At 44.0% G+C, this 23,851-nt stretch overlaps 8 protein-coding genes across 8 annotated transcripts; 3 read left to right on the top strand and 5 right to left on the bottom strand.

Moving 5' to 3' along the window:
* Positions 1-388: 388 nt before the first annotated feature.
* SS1G_04206 (hypothetical protein) lies at positions 389-2,322 on the bottom strand (the record flags this gene model as incomplete). Its single annotated transcript, XM_001594349.1, has 4 exons — positions 389-1,008; positions 1,087-1,260; positions 1,313-1,823; positions 1,906-2,322. The coding sequence occupies 4 exons, from the start codon at positions 2,320-2,322 to the stop codon at positions 389-391; spliced, it is 1,722 nt and encodes a 573-aa protein (XP_001594399.1).
* A 737-nt stretch (positions 2,323-3,059) lies between these two features.
* SS1G_04207 (hypothetical protein) lies at positions 3,060-4,713 on the top strand (the record flags this gene model as incomplete). Its single annotated transcript, XM_001594350.1, has 5 exons — positions 3,060-3,762; positions 3,822-4,181; positions 4,240-4,298; positions 4,373-4,474; positions 4,600-4,713. The coding sequence occupies 5 exons, from the start codon at positions 3,060-3,062 to the stop codon at positions 4,711-4,713; spliced, it is 1,338 nt and encodes a 445-aa protein (XP_001594400.1).
* Positions 4,714-5,325: 612 nt separating this feature from the next.
* On the bottom strand, positions 5,326-7,227 carry SS1G_04208 (hypothetical protein; the record flags this gene model as incomplete). The annotated part of the gene is made up of 6 exons (XM_001594351.1): positions 5,326-5,605; positions 5,679-6,618; positions 6,675-6,825; positions 6,888-6,968; positions 7,022-7,130; positions 7,193-7,227. 6 exons carry the CDS (start codon positions 7,225-7,227, stop codon positions 5,326-5,328), a joined length of 1,596 nt encoding a protein of 531 aa, XP_001594401.1.
* A 951-nt stretch (positions 7,228-8,178) lies between these two features.
* On the bottom strand, positions 8,179-10,740 carry SS1G_04209 (hypothetical protein; the record flags this gene model as incomplete). Its single annotated transcript, XM_001594352.1, has 1 exon — positions 8,179-10,740. One exon carries the CDS (start codon positions 10,738-10,740, stop codon positions 8,179-8,181), a length of 2,562 nt encoding a protein of 853 aa, XP_001594402.1.
* A 462-nt stretch (positions 10,741-11,202) lies between these two features.
* On the bottom strand, positions 11,203-11,547 carry SS1G_04210 (hypothetical protein; the record flags this gene model as incomplete). Its single annotated transcript, XM_001594353.1, has 1 exon — positions 11,203-11,547. One exon carries the CDS (start codon positions 11,545-11,547, stop codon positions 11,203-11,205), a length of 345 nt encoding a protein of 114 aa, XP_001594403.1.
* Positions 11,548-12,898: 1,351 nt separating this feature from the next.
* On the top strand, positions 12,899-15,212 carry SS1G_04211 (hypothetical protein; the record flags this gene model as incomplete). The annotated part of the gene is made up of 4 exons (XM_001594354.1): positions 12,899-14,299; positions 14,346-14,619; positions 14,686-14,946; positions 15,001-15,212. 4 exons carry the CDS (start codon positions 12,899-12,901, stop codon positions 15,210-15,212), a joined length of 2,148 nt encoding a protein of 715 aa, XP_001594404.1.
* A 659-nt stretch (positions 15,213-15,871) lies between these two features.
* SS1G_04212 (hypothetical protein) lies at positions 15,872-16,843 on the bottom strand (the record flags this gene model as incomplete). Its single annotated transcript, XM_001594355.1, has 1 exon — positions 15,872-16,843. The coding sequence occupies one exon, from the start codon at positions 16,841-16,843 to the stop codon at positions 15,872-15,874; it is 972 nt and encodes a 323-aa protein (XP_001594405.1).
* A 1,495-nt stretch (positions 16,844-18,338) lies between these two features.
* SS1G_04213 (hypothetical protein) lies at positions 18,339-23,727 on the top strand (the record flags this gene model as incomplete). Its single annotated transcript, XM_001594356.1, has 3 exons — positions 18,339-18,562; positions 18,616-22,864; positions 22,915-23,727. The coding sequence occupies 3 exons, from the start codon at positions 18,339-18,341 to the stop codon at positions 23,725-23,727; spliced, it is 5,286 nt and encodes a 1,761-aa protein (XP_001594406.1).
* Positions 23,728-23,851: the final 124 nt, after the last annotated feature.

Below are 23,851 nucleotides of genomic sequence, written 5' to 3' on the forward strand. Positions count from 1 at the left end.
AGAGAGCTTCGCACTTCCGTAGAACTTAGAAGAGAGATTAACCTACTAGACCAATATTACCTCAGTTCTGCCCTATCAGCTTCCCACTATTCCCTGTGTGAGGTCATTCCTTTTAACATTATTAATAATATTAAAAAAAATTTTCCTATAAAACTCTGAAATATATTTAAATATTATTGTTGATAATTATTATCATGGTGGCAGATAGGTCTTCTAGGTAATATAATGATATTCTACAAAGGAGGAAAGAAGGTGCTAGAAGATACACCGACGATGTAGGAAGTAGAAGCTATCCATTTATATAGGCAAACCAGAACGAGTTATGAACCCGTGACAAAAAACCTTGAACATCCTACTTAACCCTCAAACCTCAACCACTAAATCATAATTATCCACAACAAGTAAATCCTTTATCAATAATCGGATCAGGTACCATCTCGGCATCAAATTCCACGTACTTAAAATCCGCCGGTGCGGTCCCTGAATCCCCATTTCCGGTCGCATACACACCGAGCATCATACCTGTAAACGGGGCTCCGATCAAAGGATCGCTTGTTATTTCATCAACTGTTGTTTCTCCTAACCATATAATAGCCTTTTCATCTTTTTCGTCGCAGGATCTATAACCGAAGATGTAGCCATTATCTCTACACCAGATATAGAGTATAACATCATCATCTGTTTGTAGTGGTCCGACAATCGTCCAATTATCCTTACCGTTGATGAAGAGGTGGAAGTGGATGGTTCTTTTGGTGGAGTCGGCCCACTGGTTCCCGTGGATGGAGATGCTGGCGTGTGTGAGATGGTTCCAGTATACTACGGTGCCGGCTTCCATTTGGGGGGTTGTGGGGTTGAAGGTGAGTCGTGTGGACCAGACTCCTGTGCGAGTTGTTTGTTTGCGGAGGAGTAGAGTTGGACAGGCTGGACTGGTGAGTGTGTAAGGATTGCCGTGTAGACGGAGGCTAGAGGGATGGGTTGTTAATTGGAAATCTTGTTTTTGGGGTGTGTCTATACAAAGGATTAAATGATTAGCAAATGAGCTGATTTTCATATCCTAGGCTCACTGTTAATTTTTGGTAGGATTACTCTTTCGATACCAGCCAAGTTGTAGCTCTGGACTTGTAAAGTCGTCTCGCCACTTAGTGGGTTGTTTTAATTGATATAATCCTGGACCTTTGCCTTGGAGAGTAATCTTCTTGCCATCATTGACAATGGGCCAGTCATCTTCCCAGGTCATAGGGACAAGAAATGTTTCTCTTCCTGGATTTCACATTAGTTATCGTGCTCCTTAAGACTTCTATCATAAACTTACCAAAAATAGAAGATTTCCAACCACCAGATACTTTCTCATAATCGCCTGACATGCTTGCAAAAGTCTTGAATCGATCATCATCCAACTTTATAGGCCGACATGCAAGCATAACTGCCCACCAATTTCCTTTTTCATCCTCAACAATATCGATATGACCTGTATTAACCACCTCATCACCTTCAACTCCAATTTTCCACAATGGAGCATCTATTGTTTCCCATGGTCCTAAGGGACCATTCGAAGATCTTGATACCCATTCACAATGACCGGACTCCGTTCCTCCTTCTGCAGTGAAGAGATAGTAAAACTTTCCCCGCTTGAAGATATGGGATCCTTCTGCAATTCCAGATGGTGAGGAGCGAATTACTTGGGGTACAGATGTAGAAGCTCCTGTTGAAAGATCAATAGTGGTGATGTGAATAGCAAAGTCCTTGAGAGATACTCCAATGGTACGCTCATGTTTGCGACGGGTGGTTGATAGATAAACTTCTCCATCATCGTCAAAGAATAGCTGGTCTTATTGTGAGCCTCAAATTCTTTCATTGTTTTGTGCTTAGACGTAGTATGAAATCACGAAACCAAAAATCACTTACGTCCTGATCAAAGCCCACTTCATCAAACCAAACCGGCTCACTCCACTCACCACCAAAAACATCCTCAGCCTTACATTTAACATAAAATCCTCGAGGCCAAATCCTCTGATCCTCCTGTGGTCTATACCTATCAAAGCACGCAGCAGTAATATAAAACCATCCATTGTGTTCCCTAATAGTAGGAGCCCATATCCCACCTCCAGGTTCAGGCGTCCGAATATCAAGCTGGGATCGACGAGTTAGCGCATGCGATATGAGTCTCCATGATATCAAATCCGTGCTATGATAGATAGGGATTCCGGGGAAGTATTCAAAGGAAGATGTGATGAGGAAGTAGTTTTTGCCAGAGCGAATGATGGACGGGTCGGGATGATTGCCTGGGAGAATGGGATTTGTGTAGGTGTCTGGTTTAGTCATGATGAGCTTGGGATTTGTGAATATTCAAGGTCATTCATTTATTCATGAGGCTTGAATTTTGAGCCACGAAAATAGCTTTTTTTTCTTAGCCGGAAGTGTATGTTTTTGTTTGTGATTAGTTGTGAATAACTTCAGGTGCCACCCACTGTACTTTGCATGCGGCCGCATGGAGGGGATGTATTGAATGGAGATCAATATCATTGGTGGATACTAATTCTCCCCACATTAAGCTAGCGGGGGAGGGGAGGAGGGGCTCGCAGGATGTAGCTAAAGTGTGCATTAGGTTCCATCTTCTTTCAAGGAAATCTTTATCCATCTTATAATTATTTGTTACTTTTTGCAATTGTTGTTAGCTAGATATTCACCAAGAATACCATCAATACTGTGATTACTGCTCGCTTGATACTTACATACATCTACTACTTGATTGGGTTACAATGTGGCCCCTCAACTTTCAAGTGAAATGGAAGGATATTTCTAAAAGCAATGTTTTTTTTCGATTTTAGCCTATATATGCTTTGCCAATCTTCGTCTATTACGGTAGTGGCAGCTGTAGATGTCATAACTCGTCTTTCGGTGGAGTTAGAATCCGAAATGCACATGTCCATTTCCCGGATCATGTCTAGGAGATGTATGTACTTTAGAACTTTGAAAGATATCTAGTAGTACTTATTCTCCCATTTTCAGTGTACTTTATTCACACTCCTCATATCTACGACAAGTGAACGGACGCAAAAATGCATCTCAATTCCTATTCCTACAGTCTTCTCTCTATATTTCTATTATCCACCTTCCCCAATCTTTCTTCCAGTGCTGAAACTACATCCTCAATTCTTTCACGTCCAGAAATCATAATCTCTCCTCTACAACCTTCCAAACCTCACTTGACTACTACCGCCCTCTCCGCTCCTCGAAATCGCACTTGTCATGTTCCATCCTTAGGTTCCGGACGTGATGATTCTCCCGCCTTACTAGCCGCCATAAAATCCTGCAACCACGGCGGAATTGTCCAATTAAATGAAACCCTTTACACAATCTCCACGGCCCTAGACATTCAATCCCTCCAATCCATCGACTTCGACATCTCAGGTACCATCCAATTCTCTTCCAACATAACCTACTGGACAGCCAGCAGTTTCAAATATGTTTTCCAAAATAGTAGTGCTTTTTGGCAATGGGGAGGAAATGATATAAACTGGTATGGAGGAGGAACTATTGATGGTAATGGTCAACCTTGGTGGGATGCATTTGCAAAAGATAGTTCTCTTGGACGGCCAATCTTGTTTGTTATGAATGGAGTTAATGGGGCAAGTATGAGCGACTTGAAGATGAAGAGTCCGCCAAATTGGTTTAATTTTATTACGGGTAGTCAGGATGTTTTGATTAGTGGGATGGATTTGAAGGCGGTGACAAGTAATTCACATCCGGTGAAGAATTCTGGTGAGTTATTCTCCCTATTCAAGCTAGAGATTGAGTACTAACTGCCAACTCCCTGACAGATGGATGGGATACCTACCTCTCTTCCCATATTACAATCCAAAACTCGACTATTCTCAACACGGATGATTGTGTATCATTCAAACCCAACAGCAGTTCCATTCTTATCCAAAACCTAGCCTGTACTGGTTCGCATGGTATATCTGTGGGAAGTTTAGGGCAATATGTCGGAGTTACCGATATCGTCGAAGATATTTACGTTTACAACAATACACTAAGTAATGCTAGCGATGCAGCAAGAATCAAAGTCTGGGCAGGTGCTGTGCCAAATAAAGATGGAAGCTTACCTTATGGCGCAGGTGGAGGTGGTGGGGTGGTGAAGAATATTACATATGATGGAATGACGGTTGTTAATGACGATTGTAAGTATTCTTCTAGTTTCGTCGAGGGAAGCATCTTTACTGATTGCCAATTCTATAGACTCCATTGAACTCACTTCTTGCTACATGCAAACGACCGCAAATTGCAACGCCTACCCTGTAAGTACTTCGCTCTTACCATATCCTCGTCCCTCACATGAGACTAAAGAACCATTAACTAACCATCATAACAGACAAAAATGATCATCCAAGATGTCGTATTCAAGAATTTCGTCGGCGTCGCTAGTTCAAAACATGATCCTAAAGTTGGTACTTTGGTATGTAGTAGTGCTAGTGTAAGTATCTTTCTATTCTTTACATCGAATATCATAACAGTTAAAACTCTGCATGTATTCTCTATCTTTTCTTCTACGCTTCATTTATCTCACTGTAAGAAATGACTAACATGTAGTTCATATAGTCCTGTATAAACATCTCAGCCCAAAATATCAATATCACAACACCGAGCAAGAAGAAGGCGACGTGGACTTGTACGAATGTGGATAAGAGTTTATTGGGCATCAATTGTGTTTAGAGTTGGCGGATTTGTAGTGTAGTTATTGAGATGGGAGGGATTGATTTGGATGGTGTTGTAGTATTTGTTGATAGTTTGAAAATGAAATGTTCTTGATATGGATTTTCATAAGAGTATAGAAGAAGAATAATATTTTTTTTGAATAGAATGAATACTTTTTGATACCGAGATAAATTGGAATTTGTAAAAATTAACTAAATACCTCCCTCATACAGACAGTTATGCTTAGATAGGATAGAATTAGAAGATAATGTAATTTTACACGTTTATACATTTTGAAGCTTTTAATCTCCGAATTTTAATTTTTGGTTTAACTTTTTTAAAATGGAATAATTATAGTTTATAAATAAATAGATATTTTAAGAGTTTATAATATTGATCATACACAGATATAGAGAAAAGAATTATAATAATCAGAACTAGGATTTCTATTTCCCTTGTATGTGTATAAATGTGCGTATATATAGAGAGGTATCATTCACTAGATATCAAACCCGATATCCAAACCATAACCCATGAGTCCAAACCACCCAACCCAGCCCCAAGTTCCGACCCAAGTACCAACCCACCCTCCCTGCCCCAAACCCAGTTCTCATCCCAAACATCCAAACCCTAAACCTTCTCACCCAAAACCACATTCTCAACCCCCACCTCTCTAATCCCCTCACCCTCACCCTTAGCCGCCAAACTCTCTACATGCTGCACATGCACATTCGCATTCGCGTGATGTGAATCCTCGAGTCCTAGACGTGCACCTCCTTTCTCTACATGATTCACGCCACCGAAAAGGACGTCCATTTCCTCGAGCATGATGTTTCGGGTTTCGGGGACGACGAAGATGACGAAGAGAGCGAGGAGACAGTTGAGGCCGCCGAAGAAGTAGAATGTGTAGCTGTGGAGTGAGATGTTAGTTAGGTGCGACGTGAAGGAGAGTGGGATGAGGAGATAGGAAGGGGAACACCTACAAACTACACTTTGCCAAGAAAACAGGGAAGAATTGATTAAAAATCAAATTCGACACATTCTGCCACTGACTGCACATACCCACTGCCTGAGCCCTAACATTCATACTAAAAATTTCCGACGTCCAAATCCAAGTTGTTGCTCCCCAAGTAGGTTTATAAAAGAAGATGAACAAAAACAACAAGAACGTAAGAGCGATACCAACTGGTTGATCTTTCGTAAGAGTTCTCGTCGTGCCGTTAAGATAATACTCGTTGGGTGTCGCTATACCCACTGAAGCAAAAGCGATCATGCAAAGAGCCATACCGAAACCGCCGACGATGAAGAGGAATTTACGTCCGTAGCGATCCACGGTCCAGACCGCGTTGAGAGTGAAGAGAATACCGCAGGTACCGTTGATAGCGTTGATGAGATTGATAGTTTCAGCATCTTTGTAGATACCCTTATAGATCGCCGAAGAATAACTATTAAGACTTCCTTGACCGGTGAGTTGTTGACCTCCGTTGATGATAAAAGCAATCCACATTCTCCTTCGAACGGATTTATCCATCCATAATGCTTTGTAGGAACTAGTAGACGTTTGTTCCTTTTCATATTCAAGCGCTTCTCTAATTTGGAGAAGTTCATCTTCGACTTCTTGTTCGGTGTCGCGGACGAGGAGGAGGGAATTACGGGCCCCTTCAATGTTTCCGTTTCGAATGTACCAACGAGGGGTTTCTGGGATGAAGGGAAGAAGAATACAGATGATGATTGGAACCAACATTTGGAAAATGACAATTGTTTTCCAATCCCAATCTCCGAGGGCGACAGTGTGTTTTCCGGTGGCGAAGGCAATCCAGTAGGCGATGAACGAACCGACTGAGTAGAACAATTGCCAGAATCCCATGATCTTACCGCGAATCTCTGGCGGTGCAAGTTCACCAATATAAACCGGACCAGCAGCTAAACAAATATCAGAACCACACATCAAAAACATTTCATAACAGGACAATACGAACTCAGAGCAATTCCTTGTCCCAAACCAATAATAACACGACCACCAATAAAAGCATTAAGATCTCCTCTCGGAGCGAAACACTGCACGAAAGTCGCAATGATAGTTAACAAACAACCGATTCCCATTCCCCATCTTCGTCCGAGTCGATCAGCCTAGAGTGTTATTAGCATCTAAAGAGGCTTGTGGAATAATGTTTGAGAGATAGTTCACGTACGATTGGTCCACCGAAGAAGAATCCTGACACGATGCCACCGATGTTGTAAGATGTGTTTACGAGACCGATTTTATATGTACTCTGATTCATATTAGCATTTGTCTTTTGGCGACGAGAATGATTATGCTGCTCACTGGTTTATTGAAGTATGCAACCCAATGTTTAGAATTTTGACATGCGTTGAAAACAGATGCATCATAACCGTATAATACCATGCATGCTGCTGCCACCATAGATATGTACCTAAAGAGAAATCAGACTTTACTTCGAGAGTTGAAATCTGATGATGATGGGATGATACTAACCAATTGTACCATCTCTTATTGGTGGTGTTAAACATCTTGTGTTTTGTTTATAGATTTCCTATCGACAATACCGATTGAAACCTTTTGTGATGAGGTGAAGGAAACAATTGAATCGAGGTTATCCTCAATCAATTAACTGACTTCCTCTGCTAGTGATATGGAAAAAGCAGGTACAAAGGTATAAAAAGATGCAAGATACAACCGACAATCAAGTGTAACGTTGATCAAGGGTTTGAAATGTACATGTACTAAATATTTCCCCATGGGATTTCGACAACTATAACATGGAGTGCTGCGCCGTAGGATCTTTTCTCACCGACACCAGGGTCTTACCACCACACGGAAATGATTGAAATAATAAATGCACCAATCCCCTTTGTTATTTTCATCTATCTAGACGTGGCGCTCCAATAGACATGCACGTTTCTCATTAGCTTGGGTTCAATCCTGGCGTGATCCTGGAGTAAAAATGGAGAAATTACCCTGCAATTGTGGGGGAAATTTTCATATTCGTGGGGAAATTTCCCCAGATGAGAAATCTCCAAACTTTATGCGGCGCTCATGGCGTAAACCTCCCGCTTTGTACGCGAGTAAGCATACTCCGTCCATGACACAGGAAACATGATTGTGTGTTATTTCCACAATTCGTATTGTCCAAAACTCATTGGGAAATTTGGTAGCTTTCAATGTGCGGGGAAGTACAAAATCAATAATTACAAATGCAACGTATCCTGGAAAATGCAAGGGCCTAAATCCACTTGGATTCTTCACGTGAGTGAAAGTCATTCAAATTCAGCTGAAAGAACATCAAGAATCACCAACAATCATGCATAGGTACAAGTTTGGTGCGCTAGCATGAGCTAACCTCATCTCTTTTAATTCGTAAAATCGTGCTTTTCTTCCATAACGACGCCAAGTGCTCCAGTTTTTCCGTTCTTCTATCCTCCATTTGCGATAGCTTGAGAAAGCCATAATCCCATAGAACTTTAGACTTTTCCAACTCCATTGTTTTTCCGTCCGTGAATCGAATTCAGTAGGATTTCCAATTCAGCTTGGGAATCGCTAGGGTCAGGTATTGGATCTAAAAGTCCATCTTTGGATTGGAATCTTGTTCCGAGAGTTCTGATTATACCCCATGCACGTCTGAATTCATCTCGAATGGACACAATTCCATTATGAGTCACAGTACGTGCAATATTGTGCTCTATCTCGAATGGATCTTCGATTGCCAAAAGATATCGGTGACGGACCTCCTTGGTTTCTTCCACAGTCTTGGGAGCCTCATTAGGTTCCGTCGCCGTGGTTGAATTGGTAGTATTCCCTTCAACAGCTCTGGGACTTGCTGGAGTTGGAGGAGCTGCTATTTGTGTAGTTTCAACGACTGTTCTGGCACCGACCCATCCTTTTTCCTGTTTGCTAAGAATTCCATAGTTTGAACGTAAACTCAAAACTTCACGACCCCAATCAAATCCTCTGACTCCTTGAACCGTCGTCATCAGCCCACTCTGTGCAAAGTATTCAAAGAATCCTCGAAGTAACAACCCTACCGAGTCATGGTTTTGTGTTAAAATATCACGCTCAGCCAAAGATCTGATTTCTGCTTCATCTCTCCAAAATCTCACATCTTGACCATCACAAGTAGTTTGAGCTTCTTTCTCGCCAGGAGAGAGATGTACAGGCGGCTCTTTGTTGATGTGTTGAAGATTGGGCAAGACTGGGGGTTTGGCAACATTTATCAGGTAGTGCAAAACCATCAGTACATAGCCGTAACTTCCAAGAGTGCCTCGATATGGAGTATTAATTCCACGAGTCTTTGCCCAGTGTTTCACAAAAAGTACCACCATCTTGACTCTTGTATCACATAGAGAGTACAGCCTGAGAAGTAATGTGTTATGCAAGGCCAAATGATTTGAGAAATTGATATCACATTGAATGCCGACCTTGTCCTTAGGAAACTCAAGATGATCCTTGTATCGATCCCGCGGCTTATTCAGTGATATTAGAGTCGGATCAGGAAGAGTACGGATGATGGCTACCAGTTCCGCTTGTGAAGAATCAACAGAAAATTGTCTACTAGCTAGGTCTCGCAAAACCGAGATGTATCGTTCAACATTGTGAATGGAAATCTCGTCATAGAGATCAGCTTCAAGGGCATGTTCATAATCTTTGGCAAGTTGCAAAATCTGATGTCGGCGAGCTACATCTTTCAATGTCGTTATTTCCTCCATACATTGCAAAGCTTCTCGAATATGAACATCGTGAATGCCATCAATATAATGCTTAACAAACCGCGCCACAACCTCTTCTTCCGTTAAGTTGCGTGGCCGGATGAGGTTTTGAGGCAATCCCTTGCCCTCAAGATCTTCTTTGAGTCTTTCCACTCTCCCAAGGTATTGTTGTGGACTCTCAAACATCAATTGCTCGAGATACAGAAGGCGTAAAGAATGAATCCTTTTCAGGCGTTCAGAAGCGTTGTGAAGTTGTTTGTTGTAGATTTCAGACTCAGTGAGTGGCCCTGTTTTGTTCTGCAAAATTTTCCATGCCTCGAGAGCGGCGAGAGCTTCCGACTCTTGTTTATCGGTTGCTTCCATTAATGTACGCTTCTCCCATGCCATGGCTAGCCTCTCCCCTTCAATCTGTGTGCAAATTCCATTTAAAGATCGCTGGACAAAAGGAATGGAAGGATCAAACAATGGAGAGACAGATGGATAATTAGATAGCCGATTGGATAAGTCTTCAGAATGCAATCCAAGTATAAAAGCTCGACAAACTTCATTAAGAATCTTCGCTTCCTGGATACTGAGTTCAGTAGAATTTAAAGATAAATCGCGTCCACCATTTTTTCTCAAAGCACGCTTTGCACAAATGTGGTAGTCAATGAGATTCTGGTGGTCTTTTTGCTTCAAAGTAATACCTTTCTTCTCAGTTAGATTTGTGTTTCCCGTGTTACCTGAATTAACTAGACTGCTAGGATTACTCGTGGTTTTAGCCAAGGCTTTTTTCGAGTCTACACCTACTTGGGTTGATCCCGGAGACTTTGTGGTAAGAATTTCCAAGTGCTTTACGTCTGGATCATCATCTTGACCTTCACCCAAGCCACTATCCCATTTTTTACGCTCCTCTAGAAGATCAGCCATTAATTTTGGGAGCGGTTTCTCGCAAAGCTTGATGATAGGAACTCTTGTTCGAGTGAGTAGTCGTGCGCCGTATCCCAAACTCAGCAACTTCTTCTCCAATAGTCGTGGTATTTGAGACTCCGACAACTCCGCAGATGGATTCGAGAAGGGTGTAAGAAGTGCAAGATCCATATCAGAACCTTTGGTTGCAAAGCCGGAGCTCAAACTTCCGTAACATTTCAGCTCGACAGTCGCAGCATCAAATTCTTTGTTACCACGCTCTTCTCGCTCATGTTCAGCAATTGCCGCTTTGCAAATCTTTTCAATGTGAGCCCGGAATTCCTCTTTCTTATTTGCCTCGTTAATGTCAATCGCCACTTTTGGGACGCACTCTCCAGCCAATTTGTCCAAAAATGCGCTTTGACCAGTCATTTCTTCAGTATTCGCTCCAAAACTTCTCCATCCTTGACCACCAGAATTTGAGGGACCTGGCTGGTATAATTGGCGATTGTGTGGAGGTCTTGGAGAGAACGAATTGCTACCGGGACTTGCTTGATTCATATCTTGCCAAAAATGTTGCTGATGTTGCTGGGGGTAGATGGGCTTCTGAAATTGAAGGTTGGGACTTCCTTGATTTGAAAACCCACCTGACCTAGAATAATTTTGATATGCCATCTGAGGGGTATAGGGGGACGTGTGCGTCTGATGCCAGATGCGGGAAGCTGTGCTGCTGTGCATGGCTGAATCTTGGTATCCTGTGATGTATATATGTGAGGAGTAGATGGTGTTGGTGCCGCTGTGCCGATGAGGTGTGTAATTTCGGATGATGGGCCTGTTGCTGACGATGCTGCTGTTCTTGCTGACTCGAGTCAATTGGAATTGAAAGCTGAGCATTCATCTGCCCGTCTTTGAGCTTGAATTCATCCTCTTCTTTCCAGGTTGTGGGGACAATGGAGCAGTGTTGGCGGGAACGGTTTGTAATGACTCGGCAGCCTTGGAAGCCATGTTGGAGAGATATTCCTGTTGCTCTGACGGGCTAGCTGTGAGCATATGCGGCGGGAGATGGAGATTAGCCGTATTGTTTGCCGGAGGTGGATGCATATTGATGATTTCATTTTTCGTGATGACATTGGCATTATTGAGAATGAGACCTCGAAGACGATCTTCAAGTCCATTACCAATACCACCCAAACCTCCTCCAGGCAGGTGCTCACTTGGCTCGTTCCCTGCTGGAAACATGCTTGTAAATTTAGGATGATAACCTGGAAGTTTTTAGAAACTACAGAAATCAATCACCAAATCTATACCAAAGATTGATATGATTCGCAGAGCCTTTTGGGATGTCTCCTGACAGTAACCACAGCCCGAGGGTTGGAGGTATCTTGAGAAGTGATGAGTATCAGTGGAGCTTGGTCATGTGATGGAATGTGGACGGTGCGTTTCCTGTTCCAGTATCTTGGATGTGTTTCGCAAATAGATGACTACCTAGTGGATGAAGAGATAAATAGATGCACTATCATTGATACCTAACTAACCATGAAAGAGAGATTGATGGTTGGTTGGTATTGAATATGCTGTTGTTTGCTGCGCTGTAAATTCAGTCTCTGATCTGTTTGGACTGATGAATTGGTGGATTGGTAGAGATCTAGATTATTATCTCTTCCATTCTCTTTAGGATAGAATGATAATATTGAACTGATCTAATTACCAAGAAGAAGCAAACCAATATTGGATCAAATGAGCGATCGGAATATAATCGTTGGTGGTGATCAATATAAGATCCAGAGATGGATGTGGGCAGTAGATATTTCAAAGAGAAGGTTGTGTTTGTTAAAAGGTTCCCCAACCCTAGAATTCTCCAAACCCCAATCCCTAAAATCTCAGCCTTCCAAATTGAATATGGATGGATGCAGACAATACCATGAAGCTTTGGTATTTGGGAGCTTGTCTTGTTACCAGGGTGGGGTAGTTCATAGCCTAGTATTTAAGGCACCTTACCCTCCATCTCGAAGGCTTATTAATAATTTCTTCAACCTCTTACCCACTACGGCTGTGCATCCTCAGTCCTCCATTCATAAATTCAAATTTAAGATTTCAGCGCTGGAGACCCTTGTACAGATAAATGTTACGGTAAAACTTGCATGGGTTGCCGATCTTGGATTCATTATACCACTTTGGGACTAGCTCGGCCTGACTGCCTGTCATTGCACCGATTGTATCTTGGATGGAAGAAACATATCAAAGTCAACCTACAGAGCAAATTTATTATAACAAAGAACAATCAAACTACCACAGAGAAGGAAGAAATCTCCATCAAGCCCAATCTATCCCAAATTATCTTGCGACAACATAGAAGCACATGAGTACAATTTTTGATATTAGAGATACAAGTTCTTTTCAGCTTCTGCGACCGAATATAAATCATTGAGGTTCCTTCCAAGGCAACCATAGCTCCTCAAGCTTGTCCCATAGGAGAAGAATCATATTGGATCTTTCGGTTCTGGAAAATTCTACATCAGTTTCCTATTCTTCTTCGTGGACCGATCTTTGAACACTCAGAATTTCGAGATTTCCAGAGTAACCATTCAGGATGTCTGCCTCCCCATCTGGCATGTCGAATGGACGAACTCCTACTCCCACTCCCAACAGCGGCGGCGCACCACAGTTTACACGTAAACCCAAGGCTGCCGATCCTCTGAGACCACGAAAGAAACCCGTCCGCCGACCAAATGTACCTTCTAAACCTCCCGGCGCGAACTTGAACGGCTTGACACCAGCTAGGCCCAACGGGCCTACATCTTTAAACAACTTTTCCGGACCACGCGCACCAGGTCCTAGAGGCCCAGTTCCTATCAATGGCAACGTTGCGCCTAGACAAACATATGGTGGTTGGACACATCCTCCCAAGGGAGAAGTTACAGATTTCCCACTCTTCACTACCAGGAGGGCGTTGCGCGATGGATTACGATACCATGCCATGAGATTTGCTGGAAAGAAAGAGGTTGACCCAACAAATCAGGACGAGTTCACGCGACCAATCTCCCTTCATCGCAGAGATCCTCGACAACCACCACCTGGTAAGGCATTCAAGGACGAAGACACAGTAATGGAGGATGTGGTCGACTCCAAGGAGAGAGAAAGACAAGAAATATTGAAGGCAGAGAAGGAAGCACAAAAGGCTGCCGATCGTGCGCAGATTGCTCCTACCAGCAACAATGCTAATGCATCAGCTGCTAAAAAAGCTCAAGCTTTTCGAAATGAAAAGACTACCCAGGTACATCGACTTGATAAGACAGCAGAACAGAAAAAAGAGTCTGATCTCAGATACGAGGAAGCTTTACCTTGGCACCTAGAAGATGCTGATAATAAGAATACTTGGGTCGGTAATTATGAGAGTGCTTTGTCGGAAGTCAATGTTATGTTTTTTACAGAGGGAAGTTCTTTCAGGATGATTCCGGTTGAAAAATGGTACAAGTTTACCTCAAAGAACAAGTTTAACACTCTCACAATCGATGAAGCCGAAGCATTGTTGAGTAAGAAGACCAAGGAATCTAGATGGGCCATGAAGACGCAAGAGAAAAATGAGGCCCAACGTGCAACCCAAGAAAATATTCAAGGACTGAATAGGCTGTATACTGTCAAGGCTGAGAGTCAAAGCTTCAGAGGATCTAGCAGGAATGAAACGAGAGACATTGATGAACTTGATTTCGATGCTGATGACTTATTCCAGGATGATGATGAGCTTCCCACAGTTGAGCCAGATAGGGATGAAGATACAAAAGACGCTCAAGAAAGAATTAAGCAAGATCAGAGAGGAGCAAACTTATTCGGAGAAGCAGATGAAGAGGCTGTGGAGAAAGACTTCATGAAAGAGGAGCAAGAATTAGAGGCACAGAAAAAGTTAGGAAAGGGTGTCCGTAAGGCTTTGACTAAGCGCGAGAAGAATTTCATTTATGATAGTGATTCTAGTAATCCATATGCTTCTTCAGATGTATGTATTTTGCGAATCTATTTGTCTATTTACTAACAGCCCAAAGAGCGAGGATGATACCTCCGATGAAGAGAAGCAAAAGGAAATCGACAAGAAGAAAGATGAAGAGGCTAAAGCCAAGTTAAAGGCTGAAGCAAAGACTCCCGGAACCTCATCGAAGGGAAACAATACACCTTCCGGTCGACCCAAGCACACTGATCCTTTGAAGAAGACTAAAAGTCTCAAAAGAGCAGGATCTCCTAATTTGTCAGAATCCTCTGGAAATGAATCATCTAGAAAGAAGCATAAGAAGAAGCACGTTGGCTCATCACAACCTACAGGTATATCTATTCCAATTCTAGCTTCAAGGCCAATTTCTCCAATACCATACTTACAACCCGTTCCAGGTCAACCTCAGAGAAAATCTTCTATCGTCAAGATGTCCGTAAATGCATCCGAACTTTCACGAATCAGCTCTTCACCACCAAACCCTCAAGGGGCAACAAGCGATGGAGAAGCTACAGGAGGTGAAATGTCAGATGGAGCAGGTGGAAAGAAGAAAAAGATTACCCTTCGTATGGGAGGATCACCAACAGCTTCAAGACCGGCTAGTCCAGCCCCAGGTAAATCTAGCAGTAGCCGTGCTGGAAGTCCTGCTCAAGGAACTGGTAAGGATTTTAATTTGCATCTATTTCTGGAGAGTACTAATAATTCTACTATAGAACATGCAGGATCATCTAGTTCCGGACCTATTACACCTAAAGAAATTATTGCTGCTTTACCTTCGGCGGGTATCTCCATTGGTCAATTGCTTGGTCATTTCCGTGGTAGAGTCGGTGATTCTGATGGACAAACCACTAAAAAAGAATTTATGGCAATGATTAAGACGAACTCTAAATATGGAGCGGATAAACTTTTGCGACCAAAGGTTTAAAAAGTAGGGTAACTTGGCATATGCGAAGAATGGTGGTTATCACAGGGTTTCGATGGTTGCAATGCAATTATAATCGTGGAGGGAATTTGCTATGGATGGATGGATGAGCTGGACGACCTGGATCATTTAATACCTTACCAGAAGGGTTTTTGGTGATATGATGAGAGAAATTACTCGTCGGATGGGTAAACAAACATCTACGTAACGTAAACGAAACGAATTTGGTATAAAGCATGATACATTCATTCATTCATTCATTCATTCATTCATTCATTGGAATGGGAAGGAAGAAAGCAAAGGAAAGAAAAGAAAACAAACATCTTTCAGTAGGTATCAAGAGCATGATATGTTGTTGCGTGTGGTTGATAGCGATACCAATGGGAAGGAGGAAAGTTTGTGTGTGTATAGATTTCTTGAGGTTTTCAGATACCATTCTTTCATACCTATTAGGTGGTTTGATTTTTCTTTCTTTCTTTCTTCAGTACAACTGCCTAGTTAGGTCTTAATTCCATAGGCAATGAATGGAAAGGAAGGAAGGATGGATATGGATATGGAAATATATGAATCATTTGACTGTCATCTTCATCATCGCTTAATCAAAATCATGAATACCTACTAGATACCTACCAAGTAAGTAAATAAATAAATGAATATCAACCCTAAGTATCCATCTGCCACTGAAAATCCAACTCCCTATTCCTCACCCTCCTATTCTCCCCCTTGAACCTCTCCGCCTCCCACCCATTCCCCCTATCCACCCCATCCCACCGATGTCCAGGCCGAATCCCATATCTATTCGGCGCCGCCGCACCTTTATACAATGGTTTTCCCGAACTACTCTTTCCCTTCTTCTCTTTACTTAAAAACTGCATCGCGGGATCATTCCACCGCTCTACTTCCTTCAATTCCTCATTCATCTGTATATCATCCACGCCTCGCGCTACCGTCATAAACCTCGCTTCATCTAATTCTTCTCTTCGTTTTGCTTGCGCGAGAAGTTGTATATCTCCTTTTTGAGCTTCTTTTCCTTCGAGCTCTTTACGCGCTTTTTCATCCATTTCTTTTTTCGCTTCGGAGCGTCGCATACTTATATCTATTCTTCGACCTGTGGCGTCCCGATACACGGTTTCTTCTACCTTGTCTTTGTTTTTGCTTTTGCTAGATCCGCCCTGTGATTCTCGCGCCCATTGTGCGGCTTCGTTGCGTTTTCGTCTTGTGGATTCTGCGGCGGCTTCATCGCGTGTTTGGAGTCCGCCCCGCGATTCCTCAATTGTAGGTTCTTCGTCTACATGTAAGGCGGCGGAATTCTCAGCAGCGGCTTCTTGGATAATGCGGTCTGCTTCTGCATTATCTTCATTTTGTGGTTGGAGAGCTGGCACACCAACGGTTTTCCATGATGACTTTTTTGATTTGCGAAATTCGGAACTGCCGCCGTGGTTGGAGATTATGGGGGTTTCGTTGTCAGAAGCTTGTTCGCGGGGATTCGACCAGCCTGGTGCATCGTCGTCGGCTATTATGAGACCAGTTTGGGGGACGGTCTTGCGTTTGCGCTTTTTGGTTGTGCTAGAGGAGGAAGAAGATGGAGTCGAGGCGGTCAGGTAGTTTTTGGCAAGGTAGGAGGAGAGCGACATATTGGGCTGGATTGTGTATTGTTGGGCGATAGGGGAGATTGAAATGTGGAATTTTGAGAAAGCAAGTGCCCTCAACACGCTCCACTATGTCCGCTTTTGTTGTTCTAGTACACTTATTGATCGGTGCTGATGCTTGGTGAAGGTAGATCGTTGATAAAAGCTAGAACTATCATGATCATCATGACCACACTGCGTCAATGCGAGGCTGAGAATAACCTAGAACTTGCAAGGTAGCCTCACGTTACCTGGCGTCAATCTCGCTTATTGTACACTAATGAACTAGCGCGCCATAGCCTTCTTTTAGTCATGAACGGAAAGAAAAGCCGCAGATCTCAAGTACGAACTAAACGACAACGGGAAGTCGGGACAGTCTTAATTTGAATCCAGGGGAAGTGGCGAATTGGAACTTCGTATCTATTCTTAGACTTTTTCATCACCAAACTCATCGATGGGGATGTAAATTGATGAAAAGTATTAATTGGTCACATGCTCACGAACTTAGTATTCCTGGTCTTGTCCACCGATGCATAACAAAACATATAAAGTTCATCCTTTTCCGAACTTCCCATCAATCTCAAACATATCTACAAGGACACCATCGCGCTTTTCAGGGACCTGCAGCTACGATATTCCTTTCATGCGCTTCCTCGGCATTTGGTCTTCTGGAAGGGGGGTTCGTAAGCTATTGGGAACGCTAGATGTTGTTTTTCTACTTAGTGAAGTCTGGATCTTTGATCTGAAACACAAAATACTGATTGTATACTCAAGTGGATGTATGGACCCACTAGCAGCTTTATACACTATATACACCTCTATACATCTTTATACGCTTTTGTACACCCTTTATGCTGTACAACGTCAAGTATTTCTATCTATGGTCATTCATTTCCAATAAGTGGGAGGCACGTGCTTGGCCATTGATCATCTAATTATTGTCTTTTACTGGGTCTAAAGTTTCACAATGTCTATCCCCCCTGGTTCCTTCAAGCTTCGTCACAAGGTTGTGTCCAATTGCATCGAGTGTTTTGGTACAATCGTATTATATATCATTATCCACAATGGCCTCATTTTCATCTCAAGTCTCGATCAGACGAAGCCTATGAGAGCAAGTCGCTAGACTGTCTGGAACCTTTGTCCGAAGGTACCCCATATTTTACAATAAAATATGGAGAAGACATTCTTTTAGTCAAGCACACGACAGGGTATACAGGATGGAAAGACACCTTCATTTCGGAAAGTAGATCTTCTTTCCTCATTTGCAATGATGGACAGGAGGTTGAATACTAACCAAACTTTTCATGGGTTGAGAACAATATCTTCATCATCTTTAAAAGATGTTCTTCTCCCCAAACATTATTTCTTTCTCAAGCCTGCTTTGCATTCTTTCCCACTCTCTTTACGAAAGGTCCTTTTTAGGCCTATTACACTCTTTTTTCCTTAATCTCTCATTTTAAACACATTCATTTTTATTCATTATTATATTAGTCTATCAGTTATGTTTTCATCGTCTCTAGGGACGGCCCTCGTTGGGGCAGTCCTTGCTACAAGCGTAGTAGCATACCCTCCAGCTTACGCACCTGAAAAATATGCTGATCGTATCGATTCTCACAATGGTATCTCTGCCGATTTACATGGCGGTGTCAATGCCAGAACACTTTCAAACTTAATCTGCAGTCATGACATTGGTTGCTCAAAGCAGAATGAGGTTCTGTTAGATACGTAAGGATCACCAAGAATTAACGTACTTTATTCATTTGCTAATAAATTTATAGTGGAGTCAACGCCTCATTGGATGTCTTCGGTATCCTTGACCAAGGTCTTGGTGCTGATATCGGAATCAGCTTCGGAAGTGCAACAGGAGTTCAAATCAAGTGTGTTGATTGCCGAACATGGGGTAGCGCCGTCGTCACAAACACAGTCGCCCAGATTTCCGACAGCATTATCGAAGAGGCTCTCGAATTCATAGAACATCCTTTCGAAACCATTCTCGAGGCCGCAAGCTTGGAATGTTTGATCTCTTTGGAGGAGGTTGGAGGACATATCGAACTTGATGTCTTCGCCGCTGAAGCCGCTACCTATACTCTCAACATTTTCGAAGCTGGTCTCGTTGCTAACGTTTCTCTCCTCGATACTGTTTCCGTTGGTTTGAATCTGTTCCTCGACTTGATCATCTCCGTTGATGCAGAGGTCGACCTTTCTGCTGGTTTCGAATTCTCTTTCCCAGAGGGTGCTTCCCTTACTGTTGATCTCTTGGCCGGTGCCATCAAAAACCATGATTTTGCCGGAGCCATCATGAACGACCTTCCAATCGTCGTGCTTGCTGGTGAAGCTAAATTCCAAGCTTCTATTCGCGTAAGAATTGAGGCTGGTACTACCATCTCTCTTTTGGGAATGGGATACAGCTTTGAGCTTGGTGTATATGCCGATATGCTTCAATACATTGCCCAAATTGGCAGCACTGCTGATTGCTCTCTTTCCATCACAGCTGAATGCAATGTTAACGTTGGTGCATATGCTTCTGCCGTCGCAAACCTTGACTTTGCCTCCTTCAGCGTTGCCCCAACTGCATTCATTACTTTGAATGTTGCTACTCTTGCACCAATTTGCGCTGCAAGACCAACAACAACCATTGCTTTGGGTGCTGCAATTACTGGATCCGCTTCTATTGGTGGTGGAGCTTCAGGATCGTTATCTGGCATTGAATCAGGCTCAATCTCAGCAGGTGGTATCAAAGCTTCTATTACTGGTTCAAGCCCATCTTCGTCTAGACACTACTCCAATGGCACTATCCCAACTGCTTCATCTAAGGGATCTTTGCCTAGCACAATCACGGACGGAGCTTCATTGACTACTTCTACTGTTTACGCTACCCAAGTTACAACCATCACCAGCTGTGCCGCAAACGTTCTTCATTGTCCAGCAACCCTTGCATCTGTTGCAGTTATTACCCAAACAGTCGTCGATTACACCACCGTCTGCCCAGTTTCCGAGGCCGGACAAACTCCTTCAGTCTTGCCATCATTGACCCCCAAGGCCACCATCAAAGTTCAACCATCTGTCATCCCAGCCACAGTCACCCTTACACCCATTGCCACAGCAAGCACCTCTACTTTTGACGTCCCAACTTCAGCTGCTATCTCTGTGACTCCTGTCGGTCCTGGTTTCCAAACCACTAACTTGGCTTCCATCTCTTCAGCCTTGTCGACTGAACTCTTGGGTTCTTCTCCTTCGTCCCTTCCAGTTGGCTCGGGAAGTTTGACTGCTTCTATTCCTGCTCAAAGTAGCGCTGGTGATCTTAGTGGTATTTCGGTTTTCCCATCTGGTTCTTCTCCTAGTGCCTCGGTTTCTGGCAGTGGTTCGTTCCCATCTGTTTCTGGCAGTGGTTCGTTCCCATCTGTTTCTGGCAGTGGTTCGTTCCCATCTGTTTCTGGCAGTGGTTCGCTCCCATCTGTTTCTGGCAGTAGTTCGCTCCCATCTGTTTCTGGAAGTGGTTCGCTCCCATCTGTTTCTGGCAGTGGTTCGCTCCCATCTGTTTCTGGAAGTGGTTCGCTCCCATCTGTTTCTGGAAGTGGTTCATTGCCATCTGTTTCTGGAAGTGGTTCATTGCCATCTGTTTCTGGAAGTGGTTCATTGCCATCTGTTTCTGGAAGTGGTTCATTGCCAGTTGCATCAGCCTCAGCCTTAGGAAGTGGTTCATCTCCATCAGGCACTGCTGCTGCCTCTTTACCATGTGTTTCATCAGGCCCTCTTCTCTCGGGTCAAACTGCTTGCCCAGTATCCGCTTCTACCCCAGCTCAAACTAGCGCTGGAGATCTCAGTGGTATCTCGGTTCTCCCATCTGGCTCTTCGCCAAGTGCCTCGGTGTCAGGAAACGGTTCATTCCCATCTGCATCTGCCGGAACTGGTTCATCTCCAAGTGCTTCGGGCCCAGCAGGTTCTTCCCCATCTGGCTCTGGAAGTGGTTCATCGCCAAGTGCTTCCAGCCCAGCAGGTTCTTCCCCATCTGGTTCTGGAAGTGGTTCATTGCCATCTGTATCTGTCGGAAGTGGTTCATCTCCAAGCGCCTCAGCTCCATCTGTTTCTTCAACAGATGCTTCAGGGTCCAGCGGGGTTTCTGCCACTGGTTCTTTGCCAGTTGTTTCGTCGAGCGGTGCTTCCCCATCTTCCGTTGGAACTGGTTCATTCCCAATTGCCTCAGCTTCTGGAAATGGCTCATTCCCAAGTGCATCAGCTTCTGGAAACGGTTCATTCCCAAGTGCCTCAGCTTCTGGAAACGGTTCATTCCCATCCGGATCAGCCAATGTCCCAAGCCCATCTAGCGCTTCTGATCTCAGTGGTATCAGCGTTACCGGAGGATCTGCGCCATCTTCCTCTCCAGCTCTCACTTCATCCGAAACTGTTTACACCACTGTTATCGTTGACTCATACACTACAGTTTGCCCTGTCACCATGACTCAGACTAGTGGAGGAGTAACCAGTCTTTTGACCTCTTCTACTACTTCGACTGTTTACACCACTTCGACTGTGGTTGGTACAAGCACTATTACCACGGTTCCTTCAGGATCGTCCCCATCAGGAGCGTCTCCATCAGGTACTTCTGATCTCAGTGGTATTAGCGTTACTGGAGGGTCTTCCCCATCATCATCTGAGACTGTCTACACAACAGTTGTTGTCGATCAATACACAACAGTTTGCCCTGTTACCATGACTCAAACTAATGGAGGAACTACCAGTGTCTTGACTACCTCGACCATTTCTACTGTCTACAGCACTACGACCAAGGTTGCCACTAGCACTGTTCAAGTTCCTGGCCCAATTATTTCTTCCCTGGCTGCATCTACATCTGAGACCGTCTACACAACAGTTATCGTCGATCAATACACAACAATCTGCCCAGTTACTTTGACTCAAACCAACGGAGGATCTACCAGTGTTGTAACTTCATCCAGTATCTCTACCGTCTTCACCACTTCGACCGCTATCGGTACACGCACCACCACAATTTACCCTTCCGCAACTTCAGATCTTAGTGGTATCAGCGTTACTCAATCTGGAAGCCCTTCAGTTACTGGCCCAGTTGTCTCTCCTCCAGCTCAATCATCTGAAACTATCGTTACAACCGTCATCGTTGACTCTTATACTACAGTCTGCCCAGTAACTCTCACTCACACCAGCCAAGGTACTACCAGCCTTGAGACAACCACCAGCTTGTCCACTGTTTATAGTACCTCGACTCTTCTTTCCACGAGTACTATCACCCCAACCCCAATCGCCCCAACACCTGCTGTTTCTCAAGGTCTTTCGACACAAATCTATTCAACTGTCTCAGTTGAATCATACGTCACAGTCTCATCGCTTACTTTGACCAAGACCAGCCAAGGAGTTACTAGTTTGGAGACAACCACTAGATATTCAACCATTTCCCTCTCCTCGACACGTTACATTACGAAGACTATTGCCATTCCAAGTCAAGGAACTTCTTCCCCAATTGCAAGCGGCTCAGTTATCGTTCCACAAGGTAGTGCCCCAGCTTCTGCACCATCTTCTGCACCATCTCCATCTCAATCATCTACTTCTCAGGATTCCGGAGTGACTGGTTCTTCTCCAGCTGCTTCTGTGGTTTCTACTCAAGGTGTCCCAACCGCTTCCTCACCAGCCGCTTCCTCACCAGCCGCTTCCTCACCAGCTGCTTCCTCTCCAATCGCTTCCTCACCAGCCTCGTCCACACAGCCCGGCTCTGGTTCAGGAAACTCTGGTAGCCAATCTCCATCCCTCGTTGCTAGTTTGACTGCCCCAACTGCCAGTGGAACACAGGTTTACAGCACTGTAACTGTCATTCCCCTTGCTTCTATTGGTTCTCAATCAGCCAGCTCTGCCCAAGGTCAAAGCACTCCTCCACCAGCCGTTGGATCTTCTTCGCCATTAAGCTCCGTTGGTATTCCATCAGGAAGTGCAGGTTCTTCAGAATGCGCTCAACCATCCGTCATTACCATTTCCGCTTCTCCTTCTTTGATCACTGTTGTAAGTTTTTCCCTTCTAGCTTTTTAAGAATTTGAATTAATCATTTGTAGACACAACCTGCCTCTATCATTACCGTCACTGAAACCGCAGGTCTTGGCTCGCCATCATCTGCTCCTGGTTACCCAGGTTCCCCTGCAGTCTCTGTTTCTTCTGGAATTCCAGGCCAAGTTGTTTCGGTTTCCTCTTCCTCCGCTCAGGGCATTTCAGTTGGTTCTTCGACTGTTATCATCCCAGGTGCTTCATCAACTGTTGTCATCCCAGGTGCTTCATCATCTGTTATCATTCCAGGTGCTTCATCATCTGTTATCATTCCAGGTGCATCATCCACTGGCGTCATTCCAGTCTCAGGTTCCTCATCAACTGTTGTCATCCCAGGTGCCTCATCATCTGTCATCATCCCAGGTGCCCCATCATCTGTCATCATTCCAGGTGCCTCATCAACAGCCATCATTCCAGGCCCCTCATCCACCAACGCCATCCCAGCCTCCGTCCCCTCATCCACCATCATAATCCCAGGCCAAGGCGGCTCCACCTCCACCCTCATCATCCCAGGCCAAATCATCCCCACCGCCACGCCCCTCTACCCCTCCGGCTCCTCAAACAGCACATCCGGCTACTACGCCAGCGGAACCGTCTCCCTCTCCACATCCTCTTCAACATCCACCTCAAGCATCTCTTCCAAATCCAGCTCCAGCTCCAGCAAATCCACCCCTCAATCCTCCGTCCCTCCCACCACCCACACTTCCCCAGCAGGTAGCCCCCAAACCGCTACCCCTAGTATGATCGTCACGGGTTCTGCTAGCCGCTCTAGTATTTCCCTCTCTTTCATCGCCGTGGTGATGGGACTTATTGCTCTTTTGTAATTTGAGTGATGTATGTCTACATATATATATACTTATATGTATGTATGCATGGAAAAGATAGAATGAGATGTATATGAGTAGTATCAAATGAACTGAAACTGGGGGATTTCGTATGTTTTTGAAT

This window comes from Sclerotinia sclerotiorum, genomic scaffold (assembly GCF_000146945.2).
Source record: "Sclerotinia sclerotiorum 1980 UF-70 scaffold_5 genomic scaffold, whole genome shotgun sequence".
NCBI classification, from domain to species: Eukaryota; Fungi; Ascomycota; class Leotiomycetes; order Helotiales; family Sclerotiniaceae; genus Sclerotinia; species Sclerotinia sclerotiorum.